General features: G+C 49.2%; 7 protein-coding genes across 7 annotated transcripts; 1 reads left to right on the top strand and 6 right to left on the bottom strand.

The window, feature by feature from the left end:
- Positions 1-1,857: 1,857 nt before the first annotated feature.
- PGRI_040230 (uncharacterized protein) lies at positions 1,858-4,497 on the bottom strand (the record flags this gene model as incomplete). Its single annotated transcript, XM_040791736.1, has 1 exon — positions 1,858-4,497. The coding sequence occupies one exon, from the start codon at positions 4,495-4,497 to the stop codon at positions 1,858-1,860; it is 2,640 nt and encodes an 879-aa protein (XP_040644010.1).
- A 554-nt stretch (positions 4,498-5,051) lies between these two features.
- PGRI_040220 (2-(3-amino-3-carboxypropyl)histidine synthase subunit 1/2) lies at positions 5,052-6,743 on the bottom strand (the record flags this gene model as incomplete). Its single annotated transcript, XM_040791735.1, has 1 exon — positions 5,052-6,743. The coding sequence occupies one exon, from the start codon at positions 6,741-6,743 to the stop codon at positions 5,052-5,054; it is 1,692 nt and encodes a 563-aa protein (XP_040644009.1).
- A 252-nt stretch (positions 6,744-6,995) lies between these two features.
- PGRI_040210 (maleylacetate reductase) lies at positions 6,996-8,127 on the bottom strand (the record flags this gene model as incomplete). Its single annotated transcript, XM_040791734.1, has 2 exons — positions 6,996-7,543; positions 7,602-8,127. 2 exons carry the CDS (start codon positions 8,125-8,127, stop codon positions 6,996-6,998), a joined length of 1,074 nt encoding a protein of 357 aa, XP_040644008.1.
- A 635-nt stretch (positions 8,128-8,762) lies between these two features.
- On the bottom strand, positions 8,763-10,376 carry PGRI_040200 (putative FAD-dependent oxygenase; the record flags this gene model as incomplete). The annotated part of the gene is made up of 2 exons (XM_040791733.1): positions 8,763-10,007; positions 10,098-10,376. The coding sequence occupies 2 exons, from the start codon at positions 10,374-10,376 to the stop codon at positions 8,763-8,765; spliced, it is 1,524 nt and encodes a 507-aa protein (XP_040644007.1).
- Positions 10,377-11,627: 1,251 nt separating this feature from the next.
- Positions 11,628-13,142, top strand: PGRI_040190 (uncharacterized protein; the record flags this gene model as incomplete). The annotated part of the gene is made up of 6 exons (XM_040791732.1): positions 11,628-11,816; positions 11,877-12,004; positions 12,063-12,162; positions 12,221-12,362; positions 12,419-12,627; positions 12,693-13,142. 6 exons carry the CDS (start codon positions 11,628-11,630, stop codon positions 13,140-13,142), a joined length of 1,218 nt encoding a protein of 405 aa, XP_040644006.1.
- A 598-nt stretch (positions 13,143-13,740) lies between these two features.
- On the bottom strand, positions 13,741-15,036 carry PGRI_040180 (WD40 repeat domain-containing protein; the record flags this gene model as incomplete). Its single annotated transcript, XM_040791731.1, has 2 exons — positions 13,741-14,602; positions 14,678-15,036. The coding sequence occupies 2 exons, from the start codon at positions 15,034-15,036 to the stop codon at positions 13,741-13,743; spliced, it is 1,221 nt and encodes a 406-aa protein (XP_040644005.1).
- A 411-nt stretch (positions 15,037-15,447) lies between these two features.
- On the bottom strand, positions 15,448-16,934 carry PGRI_040170 (glycoside hydrolase family 7 protein; the record flags this gene model as incomplete). The annotated part of the gene is made up of 3 exons (XM_040791730.1): positions 15,448-16,215; positions 16,276-16,659; positions 16,719-16,934. The coding sequence occupies 3 exons, from the start codon at positions 16,932-16,934 to the stop codon at positions 15,448-15,450; spliced, it is 1,368 nt and encodes a 455-aa protein (XP_040644004.1).
- Between the last annotated feature and the right edge of the window lie 1,621 nt (positions 16,935-18,555).

Genomic DNA, 18,555 nt, shown 5'->3' with positions numbered 1-18,555 from the left:
CCACTTAGCCTTGCGCCATAGAAAATAAAAAGGGAGGAAATATCTAACATATCTGATTGGTGAAGCCGTTTGTGACGGGTTCAAGCTGAAATTAGCGCCCTCCTTTTTTTACCCCTTGAGAAAGTATCTACTTAATGATGTCAGATCAGAACGGGACCTAGCATACGGCATTTAATTCCTACATATTCCTACATACACATATACTGTATTCTATTCTCGCCACTTACCATTCCAAATATGTCTTGTTTCCAACTAATAGGATAACTTCCAGAGTACCGAAGTTGTCCCGCACCCAATCGGGACGGGGAAGCTACATCCGCGCCAACCGATCGGATATCTTAGGATGCTTTTAAGGGGGAAACTGGGTACATAGTACGTATCATATGGAAGAACAAGGGAATAATATAAAAAGGAATAAAAAAAAAGAATAAAAAAACAAAAAAGAATAAACAAAAAAGGAAAAGGGGCACCGGGGAAGCGGGTAGAACTGGGATGGTTCCAAGGTTCCCAGTGATCGTCCGATCCACCCGAATTGATACTTGAACTACGATCTATACGAAGTACGGAGTAGTCCATATGTATAGATCTACCAAGTAGCAAGTGCTGGCCTATTATTACTCCTAGTATTTATCTATGTGTTTTTAGAACAAATTAACAACAGAATCAAATCCTGAAAAAAAAAATAATGATAATAATATACTAGGAGCCCGATAACTTCAGCTATAGCTGAGCCCAACGTTACTCGGGTGACTTCACGCCCTATTGGCCGAAACGGGGTATTCACCGCCGATAAGAGCCCCGGGACGTGCAGAGCCGTAGACGTTGCATTTCAAGAATCCACGTGGTTTGCATACGCTAGCGCTGTGTCATGGCCGTTGTCCTTGACCGCATCCCTCTACCCATCTACGGCCCGACACGTTCTGGGAGGCGCTATGAGACTTTCCGTGCTTTAGTCAAGGTTATATCATATGATGGTGCCATACTTGGGCTGTTCTTCAGGCGCTAGATTCGGGTATCTGATCGTGGGGTTTTCTTATTTGATCGGGGGTCTAACTTGCTTTTTCCAGCTGACAGATGACGATACTTTAATGTGCTTAGGTTATAGTAGTCCGTTATCAAAACGGAGTAAGTATTCTTCCAACTCATATCGTGCATTATTACTGGCCATCATGGTTTGTCCGGACGAGGTGGCGTTATTGTTTATACAACCTTGGGCTTCGCCAAGGGTCCAAGGTTGAACTAACACAAGGGACGTATGATCATTGGTGTAAATCTACAAGGTTTAGAAAAGCCAAGCAGAAGAGTAAGTAGTAAAATAATGCCAGATTTTTTGGGATATGTCCCCCACTTATTAGATGGTGAAACAAATGCACATTCATCCGCAGTTACCTGTCGGGCCATCCGGTCCGGCAAAGGAAAATAAGGAAAGTAAAATGAACAAACAAATCATAAATACTGGTACTGGTGCCTGCATCCATGGGCCAGTTATGTCGTCAACGCAGTAAGCCCTTCCCGAGGAACTGCCGGGTAAATGGTGTAACCCATGTCACTGTCTGCAGCCTCAGCCCAGTTTGAAAGAAGAGGGGTTGAGTGGCAGAAGCAAAAAGGGTGTGGACAATGCGCCGATCCATTTCACTTGGTACAACGCCTAGTTAGAGCACCGTGATATTGATCTCGCTGCGGTAGATTGCTTTGAAAATATTTCATCGGAGTAGATAAATTATCCTATGACGCCAGGATATGAGATCGCTGAAGGAACCGGAAAGAAAAAAAGAATCAAAGAAAAACAAAGAAAAAATGGACCTTGATAATGAAAGTTTGAAAATCCGGATCAGAGACGGTGAGTAATGCCGCAGACTAATGAGAGTCTTGTAAGAACCACTCAATATCATCGGGCTCAAAGTGCGAGGCGGATGTTTCCGCTGCTGCAATATCCCCTTCGAAAAGGTCGGCGATCGCATCATCCAAGGGGACCATAGTCCCCGAAGGCAGACTATTGCGCCTCTCAACAAGGTCAAAGAACTCGCCTGCAAACTCGGCGAGCTCATTAGCCACTTTGAGCTCCAAGATGGCTTCGAGCAGCTGCATTTCCTTTTTCCATTTGCGGTCACGCTGCGCTCTTTCCTCCTGGCGACGGCGGCACAAGCTGTCACGAGGGCGGTCCGTCATGCAATTGGGGCACAAGTAGTTGTCCTCGCAATACGAGCATTTGCAGGGTGGGTGGGTGTAGATGCAGTCCGCGCATACATACACCTTGCAGCCTTTGCATTCTCGTAGATAGCTGGGGCATATGGGATGTGGATCCCTGATACCACCTCTGACATCCCTGGTTCCAGTGATAGGATCAGCCGGGGGGCAGAAGAAGGATTGGCAACCTTGCCATCTTGGGGGTTCGAATGTCGGCGAATCAAAGAAGGTGGAGGATGAGGATGAGGGAGGGGAAGAATGGTCAGATGCAGGGGCCGAAAATGAGCGAGTTGGTTGGTTGGAAAAGAAGGAAACAGGAGCTGACTGATCAGCGGGGTGTGATTCTGGCGTTATTTCCTCGTCCATGCTATCTTGACGTGAATCGTCAATGAAGCTTTTGTTTGTCGAGTCAAGAAGCTGTTGGCCTCTGAATAGTAAGTCGTCGTATTCGGGAAGACTAGAGAGGAGGGATCCCGAGAGATTTGAAGCGAATCGATTTTGGATGATTCGCTTTTCCGTCTCAAGGTCTCGATAGCCGCAGATCCTTAATCGAAGCCCGCGGAGATCATGCTCAATGCAGAGAGGTTTAGAGCAGCTCTTGCAATGCACCTTCCACTGCGGTGAATCGTAACATCCTTGGCACAAGTTACGCGGGCATGGTGAAACTTCCCGATTAGGTGGTCCTAGCAGCCACTTCATCATTGCCAGGTGGCCCGTCTCAAGCGAGTAGTCCGGCTTGCTCGGATCTCCATATGCATACTTGGGGAACGTCTTGCTCCATTCACTGACGGTGTATTCTAGGTCCTCCCAACCTTGGCCACGAGGCAAAGGCACAGCCCGTACCTGATCCACCTCACCATTTCGAGGTCCAATACTAATCCCGCCTCCTCCAGAGAGGTCAGGCTTGGTGCAGCACCAATGGAAATTGAGGATAGGCGGCGGGTCCATCCCTGTACTCTGTGGTTGATTGGGATTTACCGAAATATCCACAGGATCATGCATTGAGCCTGGAGAGTGTGTCGCCCCGGGTGCCCACCAGAATGAATCTGGTGCATTTTGGGTTTTGTCAGATGAAGAAGACAGTGTGCTTCTGTGAAGATAAGGCCGTTCGTGGGCACAGCTCGCACAGAGCGTTTTACGGCATCCGACACAGTGCATTAAGACACTGCAATGTTCACAACGCTCTGAGATATCCTCAAGGCAGTTATCACAGCGGATGTTGTCAACAAATTGGGTATGACTCCGGCGCAGATGGGCAGGCGTCATTTTGCCTTCGCCCCAGTCAAGACCCTCACCAGTTCCTAATGCCTCGCCATAGAGACCCGTGTCACGATTCTCCCATAGCTTGCCATCGTATACCTGTGGCTGGGGGGTCTCAGCCTCGGTTGGTCCAATCCAATTTTTAGATCTCCACAGTCGATCAAACACGACCCATACTTCCGGCGACCCTGCTCCATGCGGGAATCTTGATTTCACGTAACCGGCTCTGCGAGCGCATCTACCAGCAGGTGTGGTGCACCAAGCGGTATCAGTCCAAATGCCTAGCTTGTGGCAGATATTGACAAGTTCATGAGTCGACTCTGCGTCGGCGTCTTTCCGCATCAGCGAAGACGAGAGATATGGGCGTCTCCTGTGGTGGCGACATCGGTAGGCGTAGATACTCTTGAGAGCAAGTCGTTTCATCCCGGGGTAACTGCCGGTATTATTCTCCATGTCAATGTCACATTGCAGCGCGAACATGGTCAAGAAAGGAACGATGTGATATTTCAAAGAGACATTCTTGCAGCCTCGAACAGAGAGATGTACTAGAGTCTCCCGACGTGAATGCAGCACGGTCGAGGTCAAGTTCTCTCCTGAGATGGCCGTGTTATCCAATTCTAGGCTTTTCAAGCACCTACTAAATGGGATCACCACATTCATCAGGAACATATCTAGGGCATAAGGTCGCGACTGACGCACGGGGGCTGTTTCCGTGACGCCTGGGCCATTGAGTTGAGAATTCGGTAGAGTGCTTGAAGGATATTGTAGGCGAAACGAGAGTGACTTCCATGCGGTCGGATATGATCGAAGGAACGTACGGAGGTAATTTGAAGTGTGATACAGCTTTATGACAGTATCGGTCGGGATCTGGAGTAACAGAGACTCGAATATGGGTGCATTTGTTGTTATCACCCGTTCAAAGGTGGACAGAGTCCTTTCTTCTGGGATAGCCAAGTGTTGCAAGGCATTTTCCAGCACTGTCAGCTGCGACGCTGGGCCCTCGCCAGCAACCTCCTCCCTAGCCATGTTTTCAAGACTTTGATTCGTCATAGGTCCTGGGCGAACGAAAGATGACGGTTACTAGGTCGAAATTCGAGATAGCGCGAGGTCGCGAGCTCGGCGCTTAGAGACGCGGCACATGATAAGACAACTTGACGACGCAATCGAGGGGGGTAATCACACCCTGAGGTAAGCCACCATGCAAGGCCATGAAAGGTAGACAGACGATAATTGAGAAGACGGGATCGCAAGGGCTGAGGAATTGAGGTACCTGAAGGGGGAGCGAGGGAGAGAGAGAGGGGTATGAAAATGAGGGGAAAGACGAAATCCCCAAAGAGAGGGGAAAGCAAAGAAAGAGAGATGTATTTTTTATTTCCCTAGGATCCTAAAGAAAGGCACTGGAGAGGGAAAAAAAAAGAAATGTAAAAGGTGAGCGAGACAAGGTGATATCCGGATGCGCCCGTTAGGAGAGCCGTCATGTGATGGCCATGAAACCCCCAGATTTTGATGATCTGAGCAGTTCATGGATTTGTTTCTGCAAAGGAAAATGAAATGCATTGATCGCTGAGTCTAGTGCAAATGGTTTCTATGCTAGGCCATGTAGACTAATGTTTGTCGGTCGCATCGCCTACAGTGTAGCCCCTCGCAATACCCTTGCGCCCTTCCTTGACCAGGGTACTATCCTCCGAGTCTTCCTCATCATATCGAATATTAAAGTCACTACCCAAACCCGTCCATGTCCGTTGCGATCGCAAGTATTCTGCCCCTGGTGAAACGGCACCGCCGATCATAGCCAAGTCACCCTTGGCTCGCCGCGCCAGCGCCCTAGCAGCGGATGGCCCAGTGGTGGATGATCCATCAACCTGTGAAGCGCGGGGCGCGGGTTCCCGCATTGGACGGGAATTTGAGACGTATCGACCGGTGCGCAGGTCAAACTCGGGCGGCGCCGACTCGGGTTCTGACATGTCGTCCTCATCGGACATGGTTGCCCCATCAGATGTCCCCTGGCCATCTCCATTTCCGTTGACCTCCTGAGCTGGTGCGTCAAGTACTGCCTGGAAGTCACTCTGCCACGCTCCTGTCCACACCCGATCTGAGTCGTCTTTCAAGGCCAGCTCTAATTCAAAGGGCGTGATAACTGGCTTCCAGAAATCCGTGCTATCCACCAAAGAGCTTTCCCAGCAGCCAATAACAACCCAACCACCAATTTCACTGAAATTGGCTACCTTGGCAGCATTCAACTTACCAACCACGAACATGTAGCTCTTCTTTCCTGCTTCGGCAATTCGTTTTTTGACATGTTCCACAATATGCAGGTAGTTCTTAACACTCAAGGTGTTGATAAGAATGCCCCAGATAGGCACGGTCGTCAGAGATGCAAGAGTGCCATAGCGGCGTCGCAAAACCGCAGCAGTTGAAGCAGGCAATGGCTTAACATTTTCATTGGAAAGGTCATTGGTGGGATAAATATGAATAGCCGCAACGCGAGATGCAAGTGTCATCATGAGGGCTGTTGGCGGGTCGGAAATGTGAAACAGTTGCCAGTTGGCTAGCGTCTCAGGAGCCTCTCGAACCGACTCAGGCACTGTACGGTTGGGAATAGGTGACGAAGGCTCATGTACAACCTCCGTTGCATATAAGTTACTATATCCCTCTTCCACCAGGCGAGCATATACCGTAGGAACGTGGTCTGCATAGGTAACGTCGGCTGCGATGACAACCTTGGTCGTCGATTCAGGATAAGTTGCCTTGAACGCTCGCACCACTGGCTCCAGAGGCAGATTCTTATGCGTGAAAACATAGATCACCGGTAGCCGAGCTGTTGGCGACAGACATGACCTCCCGTAATGCACAACCACGTCTGCATCCACATGTTCCGCGGCTACTTCGTCAACACAACAGGTCCCGTAAGACGTATCGGCCAAAATTGTGAACCGAGGCGAGTATTTTTCTGTTTTACCCTCCACTTGGAGCTCACTTATCGAATGAGTCAGGTCGGCATCGGTCTGGTTCGAGGACTGTGTGCCATTGGTGTCGACTTCGCGTTCCAGGCCCCGGCTAAGCAATTGAAATACTCGCGGGGCATCAGGAAGCATATCATCGGGGAACTGAAGGGCAATGCGCTTGTATCGCGCTTGCCGAATCTCCTTCAATGTACGTTCGATATCGTAGGTAATGGAGAGTTCATCGTCTGACACTGGAGCCGTTGGGTCTCGCACGGCCACTGGATTGGTTTCTTCGAGAATACGATCGTCAGCGGTCGACAGCACAGGGGCCGACTTCATTTCAGACCCCATTTTGTGTGATAGAGGGGGAAATGTGGTGTTGTTTTAAGAACGAAATTGCTAAGAGTTTTTGGAAAAGAAAAAAAAGATTCCTCCCCCCACTTCACCCCCGCCATCGATAACGGGAAAATACAACAGAGCATTGGCAGAGCAACCCAACTTCATCATAATCGCATTTTGGTAAAAAATATATACTCAAATTAGTCACTGAGTTATAGGGCTATTTATGTAATCCATCATGTCAACATAAAAAGCAGCAGATATCTATAAGTTCGCCTGTGCGAGCTCTCCTGCCCAAACCCTGCGAATCAATTCGCGGATCGGCGCGTGTTCAACAGGGCGAGGATTCCAATAAGCATTGGATAGTGCGATATCAGCCGCTTTATCGATGTCTTCTTCCTTCATGCCGAAGTCCTTCACGCCGCGCTTGACCTTAAGCTTAGTCAAGAGAACGTTTAAACCGTGGATCGCATCGCCATTGCTATCTGGCAGGGCGTCGGCCAACCGCTTCATGACCTCGGGGATGTTAGGTGCATTGTAGGAGATGGCATGCGGGAGGACAGCGGTGTGGGTTTCAGCGTGGGGAAGATTGAAGCTCCCGCCAAGTGTATGACACAGCTTGTGGTGGATAGACATGCCCACACTGCCCAGGCATGTTCCACAGAGCCAGGCACCGTATAAGGCCTTGGATCGTGCGGATTGAGAAGACGGGCTCGCAACAATTTCGGGAAGAGAGGATGCAAGAGCCCGTATACCCTCGAGCGCCATCATGTTGATGATCGGATTAGTGTTGCGTGCGTAGAGAGCCTCGACTATCAGAAACGCATTAGATTTTGCGCATTGAATTTCAGATTAATCAAAAATATTTACCAGCATGCGCAATGGCGTTGACACCACTAGTGGCACTCATAGCCGCCGGTAAGGTCATTGTGAGGTCCACATCGTAGATGACTGTGCCGGGCAAGATTTTGGGGTCGGAACGAGTCTTCTTCAATCCATCGGCAGTCTCACCGAGGATCGGGGTCATTTCGCTACCAGCATATGTAGTCGGGATACAGATATGAGGCAGTCCAGTGCGAATGCTGATCGCCTTGCCGAGACCGATAGTGCTTCCACCTCCAATAGAAATGACCGAGTCAGCTCCCTTGGCCTTTGCATATTCAACAGCCTTGTCTGTGACATTCGTGGGAGTATGCATAGTCGCCTCGGTGAAAATACCGGCGATTTGGCCCTTAAGCATCTCCTTGACTGTCTCAGCATGGCTGACCTGCTGGGGTGTCGACAGCACTAGCGGGGCCTTCAACTGTAGGCGAGAGATCTCATCAGGGAGTCTTTCCAGCGTACCGCTGCCGAAGACGACACGGCCGGGGTTGGGATTGTACTCGAATGTATCCATTGTGTGTTTGAAATCATTTTGAAAGCGAGATATGTTGTATGCCATCTTATAGTCTGTTCCCCACACCGCGCCGCATTCGATAAACGTCGTGCCCTTCCGTGGGGCCGTGGGGTCTTATCGGCAGTTGTACTATGGCGGTTCTCCGAGCCATTCCAAAGTCGATTGGCGATTTATGCATTTGATACCCGATTAATTTATGCTTCGTGTTTAATTTGAGTACACTCGATTTCCCTTGTGTGGCCATAAATGTCCCGATAATAGTGAAGGATCAACGGAACTCATCGTGTCTAGGGAGAAGACAGACGGATATAAATTTCCCCAAACTGCCGAGTGGGGCTTCTCTATATTAGCTGTCCCGAGGTCGCCACCAGGGTTTCTAAATGCTTGAATTTCGGTCCAGCTATGTTATTGACTTACGGAGAGTTTGTTCACGACGTCCAAGGTTGTTGGAATGGATCCTATTCTAGCCATAGCTACCTAATGATACCTAAGCTTCGGGCTTACACAGCTCTGAAGTTGTCAGGACTATAGTAAATTGAATCAAATTATATATAGTCTATTCAATATAATCCTATCTCCATATGCTTATTGTACATGCTTGCAACATGTCGTTATATGTACATATCTTCAAGCCTTCACATATCTATGATCGGTGCGTAGAAGTTAAACTTGCCAGTCGGGTCGTACTTCTGCTTCAAGGCGAGCAGGCGGTCCTTGTTGTCACCATACATCTGGTGGGTTGTCTCGGTTCCGTGGGCATAGTTGACATATGCGCGAATGTCCGTACGGCCAGTGGCTTCGTGGAGGATGTTGCGGAGCTGGTTACCCAAAGCAGCCGCCTTGTCCTCGAGCGCTTTATCCACAGGCACGTAGTTAATGAGTGGGGCGGCAAGGATATTCTCGCTGCGGAAAGCGAAAGCACTCGAGCTGCTAGGGATCGCGTGCACGCCCCCAGCGGAGTAACCCTCGAACATGAAGATGGAAAAGTTGAAGGGAGAGTCTCCACGGACGGCAGGTGCATAGATGTCCCATGCCATCTTCTGAGCCGCAACGTCGTATGTTTCGAGGTAGATAGGGAAGCGGGGGTTAGCCATTCCCATATTCTGGCATGGCGGGGAGTCGAGGGCAATACCGGTCCAAGCAGCGAGGTCCTTGTAGGTACCTGCCTGGGGGACAATGGCAAGCGGTGCCATGTCGTGGAAAGGCTTGGTGTAAATTGGGTCGACAGCTTTCACTCCCTCCTGGATGATATAGAGTACGATGACGGGGTTGCTGGCGTCAATATCGGGGACGTTCATCCAGTACGACCAGGTAATGACCTCCGCGGGCTGAGCACCGTTCTTCAGAAGGTGTTCGTTGGTAGCTTGGTAGACAGCCTCAACCTTATCGCCACTGAGAGTGATTGTCTCAATGGCCCAGTCGTGGTGCTCGATGTCGTAGATCTTGCTAGTGAGAGAAGTCACAATGCCAAAGTTGTGGCCAGCACCCTTCATCGCCCACCAGAGGTCGGAGTCTTGGTTAATTGTCTTCAGGGTACCGTCGGCGAGAACGACATTCATCGAGACGAATTGGTCAGAGACAAGTCCGTGGTGGCCTTGAAGCCATCCATGTCCACCACCAAGCGCCGGTCCTAGAACACTGACGCATTCGCAAGTTCCAGTAACTGTCTGCTTTTCTGCGGCCCAAAGCGTGTCGGTGACCTTTTTGGACATAGTTCCTCCACCCATCGTGACTGTCTTTCCATCCTTGGCAATTTGGATGCTGTTCAGCTGGCTCAGAGAAATTCCGACACCATGGTCCATCTTACCCAACGAAACGAGGGCTCCGTGGACACCATTGAACGTGAGAAAAGGCACCTCCTTCTTGTTGGCGTATTTCACCTATACAATCGTTGCAATTAGTATCTGTCTTTCCCCGATTGCCACATATAGTTTCTTTTTTTTAAAAAAAAAGGAAAAGATTTTACCTACCGTTTGGACAACATCGTTCTCAGTGCCAGGCACGACGACGACGTTCACCTTGGGCTCTTCCAGAGTAGACCACCGCGTTGTGAGTTCAGTGAACCCGCTCGACCCAGGGAAATACACCTTGGCAGAGCTCGAAAGCTGCTTCCCGAGGTCTTGGAAATCAGCATCGCCACGTGGGCAAAGACCCCCCTCGATATAATCGCAGTCGCTATAAAAACTCAGAGAGGCGGCGGAAAGTGCCCAGGCCGCAACGGCGGTGATCACCTCTGTCTTGAAATACATTGCTTAAAAGGGAATGTCCTTGATAGAGGAAGAAAAAGTAAAGACCAAATGCCCCTTGCGTTTGATCGTCAGAGGACGTCAGCAAAAAAAAGTGGGTAGGCTGCACGCTCTATACTCTGTAGGAATAATCCCTGTCAGTTCTGCGATGCGCTAACTATTTATTGCATGTTATTTACGGCAATTGTACGGAATAAAACTGCCCTAGAGTTAGCTCGGTTAGACTGTCTCTCCTTAATAACGCAGTATGGAGTGTACTCTATACTCCGTATTCTGTATTATTCTTGAAAAAATACTCGATGGCAAAGTTATAAGACAAAGATAAGAACTCCACATTGACCAGCACTCCACTATTCACAGTGTTATAGCACGTTAGGTTCAACTGGTCCACGGTTTGTGAATCTGCCTCCCGTAATTACACATCCTAACCTTGGAATCGTCGATGGCTGAATATTTCTGCTGGCAACTGCCGGCAGCTTCTATACGCTAACGCAGGGGCTAACTTGGCTATGTTACATCCGCCGGAATCGCAGCCCTAATAAGCGCACCCCATCTGGACATTGAGTCCCGAGGTCCCCTCTGGCGCTCGGCCGGAAACATATCTGCATTGTGGTTGGTCATAGGATCTGGTTTGGCCCCAAATATGTGGGGTAGCGCCTCCCAAATTTTCCACTAGTATCTCACTAGTGGATATCTTCAACTATCCATGTGTCTTAGGTTTGAAGGATTTAATTTAGAATGACACTTCATATATCAAGTTCAATTTATAAAACTCGGCAGTTCAAATTTCTTTTCTTCAGGGGCAGCCACGCACGTTCCAAGATCCCTGTCAGGTTCCCCGATTTGCCTAGTACAATGCCGAATCCGAGTAAAACTTTCATAAATTTGTGGTCAGCTGAAGGATCCACGGGCTGGCCGTGGCCTTCCGTGGATACATCAATACAAAGCAATTTAAATAAAACTTTATCACTTGCCTGGATTTTGTGGCTTTCAAAAAAACCATGGTACCGATTAGATTTTCTCGTGAACCGAACGAACCAAATCCTTTTCGGTATAATCTAGCCATGGAAATTACACGGAGTATGGAGCTTTGACGTACCCATCCACCTCATCGATTTGTTCATTTTAGGAGCGATATCGCGATCCATCGAAGAGAGATTCGCGCTAGTACGGAGTACAGATGTAGCTCTTTTTGCGCTTTCATTCTTATTTGTTCTTCGTTACGCTAACCCCGACCCCCGCTGTTATTCACACATGTCGGCCTCAATGGCATTTGGCCTAGAGGCACGAGATGCCGCGTCAGATGCCTACAAGTCCACAGTTGAATTGTGGACATTATATTCAATTGCTGTTGCCGTGACAATTCTTAGAACATATGCTCGGTCGAGGAGCGGGGGATTGAGAAATCTACGACTCGACGATTACCTCGTATGGGCTGGAATTGTAATTGACTCCGATTGATCCTATACCAGATTACTAGGAACTAATTTTCAATCCATACAGCTCCTATATACTGCACAGGCGGCGCTTGCACACAGTGTGGGCAATGTGTCTCACGGCCTCGCCAACAATGGCATGACAGCAACTCAACGAGAGGCATTATTGCCCGACAACCCAATGTACCACGCCAGGTATGCCAATTATCAACTAAGGAGCAAATTCAAATTGGATCACTAACCATTTGGCTAGAGTGATTGGCTCCAAGATTCAAATCGCGGGCTGGACTACTTATGTAGCATTGATTAATGCACTCAAATTGTCCATGCTAGCATTCTACGTTCGACTAATGGTAATAATTTTAATTTCTGGCAATCAGTGTTTCGCAGCAAGTTACTGATACCAAATAGGACGGTCTTGGTCGACGTTATCAAATTCCCATCTATGTCGGGGTTGGCTTTGTCCTGGCGAGCTTCCTCGCAAGTGTTATCACAATCTTCACGGCATGCCGACCATTCCACAAAAACTGGCAGATTAACCCGGACCCTGGCAGTCAGTATCCCATTCCAACATTGTTAGCAGATATTGAATGCTAACTATATCTCTAGACGTCTGTCAACCAGCCATTTCCAAGCCGGTCATCGCAGTAACCTTCGCCGCAAACCTCCTAACGGATCCATACCTCATACTCATCCCGATTCCCATGCTTTGGAAATCGAGTCTAAAGCCATTGAAGAAGATCGCGGCCACTATCGTGCTCAGTGCGGGTGTCTTTATTCTTGTCTGCGCCACTATTAAGAGTGTTTTCCTCCTAGTAGTAAGTTTCATATTCGTATTATCCCCCACTTGAAGGTATTCGTCTAATTTCATATGTTTTCATAGGAGCCTGAAGACGGCGCACAAGTGGCCGACGAATGGGGCACGCGCGAAACATTCGTCGCAGTCGTCACGACCAATCTTCCCATGATCTTCCACCTATTCAGAATCTGGCTCAGCAAAATTCTCGGCAGTCAGTTCCAAACGTCTCAGAAGACACATAAATCGCCCTCGAATGGTTTCCGGAGCATTGGTGGCGGAGGTGACTATCCCAGTCGGAAGGGGCGCGGGGATGCCAGTACCGATCCTATGACCATTGGCATGTCATTTACCGAGAGTGAGGAACGGATGATGGAGGATGTCAAATTGCAGAACATAAAGGCATATCCGGCCCATCTGTCTGACAAAACTACCACGGGTGCTATCGTGGTCTCCAACCAGATTGATATCACCCATGAGACTCGACCCAATCAACACAGAGCACAGCCTGCGGAAAATGCTCCCCCGGCATGGTAGAGTCAGGGTTTTATATAGAGGTAACTAAACTTAATTTATATGACGATTTCTTCTAGTACTAGAATCCTTTTATTGCTTATTATAAATTCCCAATTTACCTAGTCACAACAGACACATTGAGCAGACACAGCTCAATGGTTGGATGTCTTAAAGCATATAATTCACGTGATAATATCCATTTAAAGTACAAGATAGAGATCAGACTAGTAGAACTAGTAGATCTCTTACTCCACTCCCAACAATTATGGTTCCGGAGAGAGTACGATTATCCTTGCAGATCTCAAACGCCTGTTTCAAAGGCAACCTCCAGAAACGTCTAAGGATTATATCGCACGTCTAGTGTACGATCACGCTCGATAATTCCGTCTAGATGGGGTATATTAAGAATTACGAGGGAGAAACACTTATGGAGTAAAGTAAGGGGGGAACATGTAGTTTCATTCCATGTTATCCAATGTCTGGAGAAGATGATACATACGGAGAGATATTCTTCCTCCCTTGGAAACCCTAACACCAACGCTATATACACTTTTTCTTGTTTTCGGGCTGAACAATTGCTCTGCAAATGTGGGTATCAGATAATGGGGTATTAAGACACTTAGTCCAGGTCGTGGAAGGCCATGACATGCTGTGCACCACTGAGGTCCTTGCCCTTGGACTTCTTGCGCTTCTTTCGATCCTTTGGCTCCTCGCGACGCTCCGGCTCGCTGTCATCTGAATCTTTGTCGTCATCACTATCATCCATCATGTCTTCGTCGCCAGATCCACCACCGACATTGTCCTCAGCCTCGTGCCACACCTTGACGGTTTGGCCACCACCAGAGACCATGCGGCCCTCCACATCGAAGCCCAGGCCTACAACACCATCGACCTCATCGTGCACAACCTCAGAAACAACTTGGTTGGATCCGATGCGCACGAATTTCACTTTTCCGTTTGAGAGGCCTGCGGCCACGATCTTGCCCAAATAGTCAGGCGCAACTGCCATTGTCTCGATAGAATCTCCGCCATCGGTACGGTCAACATAGATCCGATCATCCTGGTCATCCCAAGCGCCCTTCTCCCAGAGAGTAATGATACCACTAGCCCCACCAACAATGACCTTTTCGCCCCGGCTAGTTCCACTGTTAGGCAGACCACGCATAAAGACAGAGCTGACCAATTCCTCTTCCTGGTTCTCGCTGCGCACCAGAACGCCCCGACGGAGATCTGTCACGGCCAGGGTTGTTCCACCAGTTGTAACCCATTGCTTGCTGAATCCCGATGTGCTGGTTTCAGAAGCCGGCAGAGGGGTGAGAGAGGAGATGTAGTCGTCGTGGGGGTGGTGCGACTGCTCAGGCCGTGCGGACACCTTGGAGTAAGGAATCCGGAGGTCGTAGATGTGCAGAGCGCTTGAGTCTGTTCCGAGGAGAAGAGTTTGAGGAGAGAGAGCGTGGATCATGGTTGGCGCATCAATAGAGCTATATGATACAAAAGCAGAGGTCAGTTAAATGTAAAGGTCGGATCGCAATGCCTAATGTCCGGAGTTCCTTTACCCATTCTTCTCGAGAGGAATCACAATCTTGTTCTCCACCTGACCAGTCTCGGCACTTGCAGCCTTCACGAGACCGTCTGTACCAGCCGAGTAAAGCGTTTTGCCGTCGACACCGAACCCTAGGGTGCGGCAACTACCCTTGTGCCGCCGGGTCCTCCACATTGTGTCAATGTGGCCCTTCCCAGCTCGGGCTGACGAATTCGATCCGGCATCTTCGTCGCCCTCCGCTTCTAAGGAAGGCAGTCGGAAGGTCTGGACGTGGCCCGAGGCCAGTCCGACAGAGACTACGGGCTCCTCGGGGTGGATAGCCTGAGCGAACAAGTCCGACGAAAGCGGAAGCGTGCAGACCGTGTCGAACATGGTTGCAAATTGCGACAGAAATAAATACAAAATATGAAGGCTTCTATTGAGCCTAGTAGAAAATTTGAACTCGCGTGAATTAAAAAAAATCAATTGCGAAAGCTGGAGCTTTAGAGCTGGCCGTTTTTTTTCTGCCGGGCCGAGAATGTCCCGACCGCTTTCATTACTTGTTCAAGTCCAAATCGGCGAATGAAATCAATTCAATTCTGATAAAACAAATCTGATTCTAGGAAAGACAAAATGAAATCAAGAATACAGACAAATATTGACGAAAGAAACCCTATATATCATTCACCACTTTCCTCCAAATTGTGCATTTGCTGCCACTGGTGAGGGGATGGATTTACACAGCACAGAAACCCCGCATTCCAGGTGCAATTGAGCTTCAGCAAATACCTAGTTTTTGTCTCTTTAGGAGGACTTGAAGGTGGAGCCAATGGGGCCGACCTTGATGTTGGAGTAGGTCACCTTGGCGTTGGCGTGCTCCTTCTCGACGGTGTCTGGGTCGCCGGAGGTGGTGGCGCAAGTGCCGCGGGGAACACCAGGAGTGGAGGCATCAGCATCAGTGGGGTACTTCTCGCCGTCCAACCAGAGCATGTTAGAGTGGTGGTCATCCCACAAGCTCATGACGAGAACCATTCCCTGGTCCAAACCCTTGCCCATACCAGCAAGACCACCGTGGGCAGTGAAGCTCTCCTCATCCTTGAAGGCCTTCTTCTGAGCAGCGCAGAACTCCTCGGTGAGAGAGCTTCCCTCGACACCGGCGATTTCCGAAGCAGAGTTGGCGATAACCTTTCCATCCTGAACGTAGATGCGCTTGATCTCGCTGAGGGCGCCGGAGTCGGTGCCGTCGGCGGTGATGAACTGAGTAACAACGGTGACCTTGGACTTGGTGTCGACGGTCATGCCGGGGCCGTAGAAGGTCTCGTTGCCCATGCGGAAGGAGTTGAAGTCACATCCATCGGGATCGCAGGTTCCGGCGTAACGGGTGGAGGAGTAAGTTCCACCGCAGGCGTCTCCCTCGCACATAACCTGTTCGGGGCTGTCGCAAGGGTGGGGGGTGTAAGCGGTGGAAATGCTGTTAGCCTCCCAGATATCCATCTCGGGGCAGCAAGATCCGTGGCCGCCAACACCGGCGTTCTTGTCGTTCTCAGAAGGCTCCCAGCCTTCCACGTTGGCCTGTATCGCGCGTTAGCCATGTTCCCACAACCTTTTTGAATTGGCCGGTATAAAACTCACCTCTCCGTTGATGAACTTCAAGTCACGGGGGCACTGGGAATCACAGTAGCCAGTTCCGTACTTGGCGCCGGCCTTGTTACCCTCGTATCTAGCCAAACCACCATCGGCATCCATGGAGACGAAGTACAGAGCTCCGTTGAGTCCGCAAGGCAGCTCGGAAGTATCGACATCAACTGTGAACTCCTGGTTCTTCAGCTTGAACATCTGGTAGGTTTCCTCGTCCTCCATCAGGAACAGACGGGAGCCAACGTTGGCGCCAGTGACGAAGGTCAAGGAGAGGGCATTGCCGTCGGTGGTCGCACCGTAGGTTCCGGCGTAATCGGCGCCATCCAGGGCACAGTTGGTGGCGCAGGTCTTGTCATCGGGGCAGAGAGTTGCATCCCACTGTTATCGGAAAAAAAAGTCAATCAACATGGACACTCATCTTCTCGATTGTCTCTTACCTCGTTTCCAGTGTAGCAGTTGGTGGAACCCTCGGTAGAGTGAAGCCAACGCCAGTTAGCATCGATGACAACAGAGCCCTTCTGATCAGCACAAGTGCCATCAGCAGTGCACTTTTGCCAGGTCAAAGAAGGATGGGTCTCGGGCTTCAATGTGCCAATTTGCTGGGCACGAGCTGCCGCCGCCAGGGCGGAGAAAAGAATAGCGCGCTGATACATTGCTGATATAGCGGAAAGATTGATTGGCAATGTTGTCTTGTTATCTTGTTGTCTGGCCTGCAGTTGATGAACAGAAATAATGTCGGGGTGGGAATAGATCTTTATATGTAATTTTCTATGCACAGGATTCCTCCATGTCATTCCATGTGAAGCTTGACAAGGTTCGTTTCTGCATCGAATGCCCGGGGTGACGGACCGTGAGGCCGTCACCAAATTGGTAAGGATGGAGAGTCCACAATCATCAATCCGGAATAAGCATCCATACTGGATGACCTCCGTTGCAGTACATTGATTTGAGAGTGGAATCGGGCCCTGAATCAGGAAGGGAATGATCATCGCTAGATGGCCATTGTGAGAAGTCTCATCAAGATCCTGACTGATATTGGAGTGGATAAACTTGGTTAAACCGTTTCAACATCTGTGAAAACGGAGGATCCCCCGGTCCAGTTCTGTCAATTGCTGTACAAGATTCGGGGGGGTTTGTTAATGTAAGGAGCCATGACCACAGATTAAGACTATCTGAGGTATGTTGCCTGTCGATCTTTCATTTGGATATCAGGGCCGGTACTGCTCGGATAGAAATTTGGCTTTATGATTAAACTACTCCATATGCTCCACAGAAAGGATCATGAGACACTTTGTGGGGTTGAAGGGGTTGAAGCCTGCCAAGAGCGCCGCTAGATGGGATGGGCGCCACGGCGCTCGTCCACTGACATCAAACCGCTAAAAAGGCGTTTTGTGTGATGGGTAAGTCCACGAGGCGTACGAGGCGTTAAGCCCAAACACGGAGGATTTTTCTGGAGATATTTCGGGCAAAAAGCGTTTCAGTCCGAAACATTTGTGAAAATAATGCCCTTGCATTGCCTATTTAGTAATCTGATATGACCCCATTCTTATCATCCACCGTTTACAGAAATGAGATAGCACTTGGAGTAATTCTCTTGGGAACACATGGGTTTGAAACCAAGACTCTATTCACACATGCTAATCTTGTAAAGGTTAGGTATATCATGACTCTATACTTCCTTGAGCATCTCTAGTCCGAAGTAAGAAAGACATTCCGGAGTAGGTATAATAGACCAAAGGGCCATGGTCTGATCTGTGGAGACATCCCACATATCATATTGCCCAACCTGAAGCATTAGAAGAAGAGAACGTAAGATGAAGGAACACATGCACATGCTAAGTCTTGGCTAGCACTGTCGATCGCATTGCGGGGGTCCAGTAGTTATGGACAATATTCCAAATGGAGACACGGGCCCTGGCAGACCGGCAAGGCCGGCGTTTTAGGATTCTATTACCGAATACGCCGTAGTCTATTCCACGAACTAAGAATTCGAAATGTAGCGCGTAGATACGGCTACCATGTGACATCTTGTTCATGAGTGGAAGGAATATAATTTCACCGGTAAATGTGAAGGATCCCCGCATGGCACTTGCGTGGAGTACCCTAAAATCCCCTGGTTTTAAAATGCATATTTACTGGTCCTTCTTTCTCACCTCAACTATACTCATTAATCCAGGTGTGCGGAAACTTCCAATACGTAAATATATATCAAGGTTACATCTGTTCAACTTCGCTGCCTACAGTGCTGATTCCATGAAGCACAATTTGCCAAAT

This window comes from Penicillium griseofulvum (genome assembly GCF_001561935.1).
Source record: "Penicillium griseofulvum strain PG3 chromosome Unknown contig_88, whole genome shotgun sequence".
Classification (NCBI taxonomy): domain Eukaryota; kingdom Fungi; phylum Ascomycota; class Eurotiomycetes; order Eurotiales; family Aspergillaceae; genus Penicillium; species Penicillium griseofulvum.
This window is presented reverse-complemented; position numbering and strand designations above follow the sequence as displayed.